At 41.2% G+C, this 3,175-nt stretch overlaps 1 protein-coding gene across 3 annotated transcripts in view; it reads left to right on the top strand.

The window, feature by feature from the left end:
• Positions 1-3,175, top strand: part of LOC106878159 (AFG3-like protein 2) — a 33,238-nt gene that overhangs the window by 21,743 nt on the left and 8,320 nt on the right. For all 3 annotated transcript variants that reach the window (XM_014927300.2, XM_014927298.2, XM_014927299.2), the window contains exons 6-8: positions 565-689; positions 1,582-1,669; positions 2,304-2,401. In XM_014927300.2, the coding sequence (XP_014782786.1) occupies positions 565-689; positions 1,582-1,669; positions 2,304-2,401 (311 nt within the window). The remainder of the gene's footprint in view (positions 1-564; positions 690-1,581; positions 1,670-2,303; positions 2,402-3,175) is intronic.

Genomic DNA, 3,175 nt, shown 5'->3' with positions numbered 1-3,175 from the left:
TATATATATATATATTGGGTTGGTGCATAATTATTGCGGCTTTTTTCAACAAATTTTATTCAACAAAAACAGTAACATGAAGCAAAAACATCTTTAAATAATTATTCCGGAGCATATTCACCATCTACTTCAATTACTGCTTCCCATTTGCTTGGCAGACAGTCAGACTGTCATTTAAAGATGTTTTTGTTGAATAAAATTTGCTGAAAAAAGCCACTTCAAACAATATGTATGTATGCATGTACACATACATACATACTTACATACATACATGCACACACACACACACATACACATGCATGCATACATACTTTAATGTCAGACAAATGAGAAAGGAGTGCTCAATGTATATTGTAGAGGATGTGGATTTTTAAAATTTTTTTTATTAAAGTTATTGTATATACATGCACACACACACGTCTCATCCTGTGTCAGACCCAAGGTCAAAAGCATTCCATCTGTGGTCACTCCACGTCCTTCCTTTCTCAAAGCATTCAGCTGTGATTTTAAGTTGGGTTCAACATCTATGTTTCCCCTTCTGTTACTGTTGTTGTTGTGTTGCAGAGTATCATATGGTTCAATATTGGCAGCGTGGAGGCTTTTGAACGGAACCTAGAAAATGCCCAACTTGAGATGAACATTGAACCTGCAAACTTTGTTAATGTAGTTTATAGAACTGAAACAGAGCTGTGAGTTATCCACCCGCTTAATTTTCTATATTTTCACTAATTTTTTTCTCCCCCTCTTCCTCTATGCGCAATTTCCAGATACCCCTACTCCTGTAATATTTCTATGTGTCTATCATCATCGTCATCATCATCGTCGTTTAACGTCCGCTTTCCATGTTAGCATGGGTTGGACGATTTGACTGAGGACTGGTGAAACCGGATGGCAACACCAGGCTCCAATCCAATTTGCTGTGTGTGAAACCCGAACAGTTTACCCAAGACATGGGTAGGTGGGCGACTTCATTTTCACCAAATCTTCAACTAGAGCTACCACGATCATCACTGCTTCTACTTGTGGCTGTTGTTGGCACTTCCGTCGTTTCCGACGTCGAGGGTTCCTGTTGATCCGATCAACGGAACAGCCTGCTGCTCGTGAAATTAACGTGCAAGTGGCTGAGTGCTCCACAGACACGTGTAACCCTTAATGTAGTTCTCGGGGGAGATACAGAGTGACACAAGTGTGTGACAAGGCTGACCCCTTTGAATTACAGGCACAAAGCAGAAACAGGAAGTAAGAGTGAGAGAAAGTTGTGGTGAAAGAGTACAGCAGGGTTCGCCACCATCCCCTGCCGGAGCCTCGTGGAGCTTTATGTGTTTTTGCTCAATAAACACTCACAACGCCCGGTCTGGGAATCGAAACCGCGATCCTATGACCACGATTCCGCTGCCCTAACCATTGGGCCATTGCGCCTCCACTGCTTCTACTACTGTTAATACAACTACCACCTCAAATACAATAATGACTTCTACCACCTCTATTATCACCAGTTTCCCCATCACTACTACCACCCTCACCATATCACCACTACCACCACTACTACTACTCCTACTACATTTTCTTCTCCTCCTGCAGGTCATCTTTAGCCTACTCTGCCCTCAACATCATTCTACCCATTGCAATATTGGTGTGGATAATCAGAAGATCTTCTAACTTACTTCAGGTATGTATTCCTTCTTGTCTCTCCTTGTCACAAATTAACCCCTAAGCATTCAGATTAATTACTCTGTCAATTGTAATTTCTTCTTTCATTTAATATCTGTTTTCCATGCTGGCATGGGTTGGACAGTTCGACTGGGGTCTGGGAAGCCAGGAGGCTGCACCAGGATCAACAGTATGAATCCTTGACCAACTGTTGTTCTCTCATCATACATACATATGTACATAGGAGAGTTGGGTGTGATTTGAGGAAGATTTGGCTGCTATTTCTACCAGGTTTAGCTACCATATAGAGGTCTCCCTCATTGGCTCATACATAAATAAGACAGTAGGGTGTGATTTGAGAAAGATTTGACTGCTATTTCTAGCATGTATAGCTACCCTGTAGAGGTATCCTTCATTGGCTCATACATAAATAAGACAGTAGGGTATGATTTGAGGGAGATTTGACTGCTATTTCTAGCATGTATAGCTACTATATAGAGGTCTCCCTCATTGGCTCATAAATAAATAAGACAGTAGGGTGTGATTTGAGAAAGATTTGGCTGCTATTTCTAGTAAATTAAGTGCCCTCATTTAACTGTAACAGGTATCATTATCTCTGTTGTTTTTTGTTTTTTTTCCCTTCCTTAATACAGGGTGGCCGTCCTGGAGGTCGTAGTGGTGCAGGAGGAATGTTTGGTTTCGGACAAACAACAGCCAAGATTATAAAAGATGACATTGGTGTACAGTTCAAGTACGTTCTCATTCTCCTGCTTTTTAAAATAATAATAATAATAATAATAATAATGAAATTATTGTGTCTAGTGTTCAGGTGCACTACAACTCATCAAAGGTGCACGTACAGTGCATAGAATTATGTAGAAAAGTCAGGAAAGTGAACAGTGTATGAGTCAAGATATACATGTGTGCATGCATATGGAGGGGTGGGGATATCAGGTGTAACGTTGGCGAATTTCAGGAAGCATGGAGGTTTTCAAGGATGCAATGTCTCAGCTACTAACAACTGATGCAGGGAGTTTGTTCCATGCTTCAGTAACTCTGAGTGTGAGAAGATGTTTCCGAAAGCCATGGGAGCTGTGCTGTTTTCTGACTTTGTAGGTATGCCCACATGTGTTAGACACATGGAGCTCAAAAATTGTTGGCACGATGGTTAATAATTTTGTGGGTGTTTACCAAGTCAGTTGCCAGACGTTGGAGCTTCAATGCATCTATGCCCAAGGAAGCAAGGCATTCAGAGAACAGTAGATGTCTGATGGAGGATATTCGCTTGGTTGCACATCTCAAATCCTGCTGAGGTTACCTTCGTTTTTCATCCTCAAAAAATGAATGACAGATGAATACAAGTCACGTAACAATGGGTTGGGGTACCATACGACCATCACATGAGGTTATGATAGAAGACACCTGCCTTAGGCAGCATGCAGTGGGATTGAACCCAGAACCATGTATTTGAGAAGCAAGCTCCTTACCACATGGCCATGCCTGTGCATATATATATATATATATA

This window comes from Octopus bimaculoides, chromosome 30, assembly GCF_001194135.2.
Source record: "Octopus bimaculoides isolate UCB-OBI-ISO-001 chromosome 30, ASM119413v2, whole genome shotgun sequence".
Classification (NCBI taxonomy): Eukaryota; Metazoa; Mollusca; class Cephalopoda; order Octopoda; family Octopodidae; genus Octopus; species Octopus bimaculoides.
Note: the sequence above shows the minus strand (reverse complement) of the source record. Positions and strands in the feature narration are given on the sequence as shown.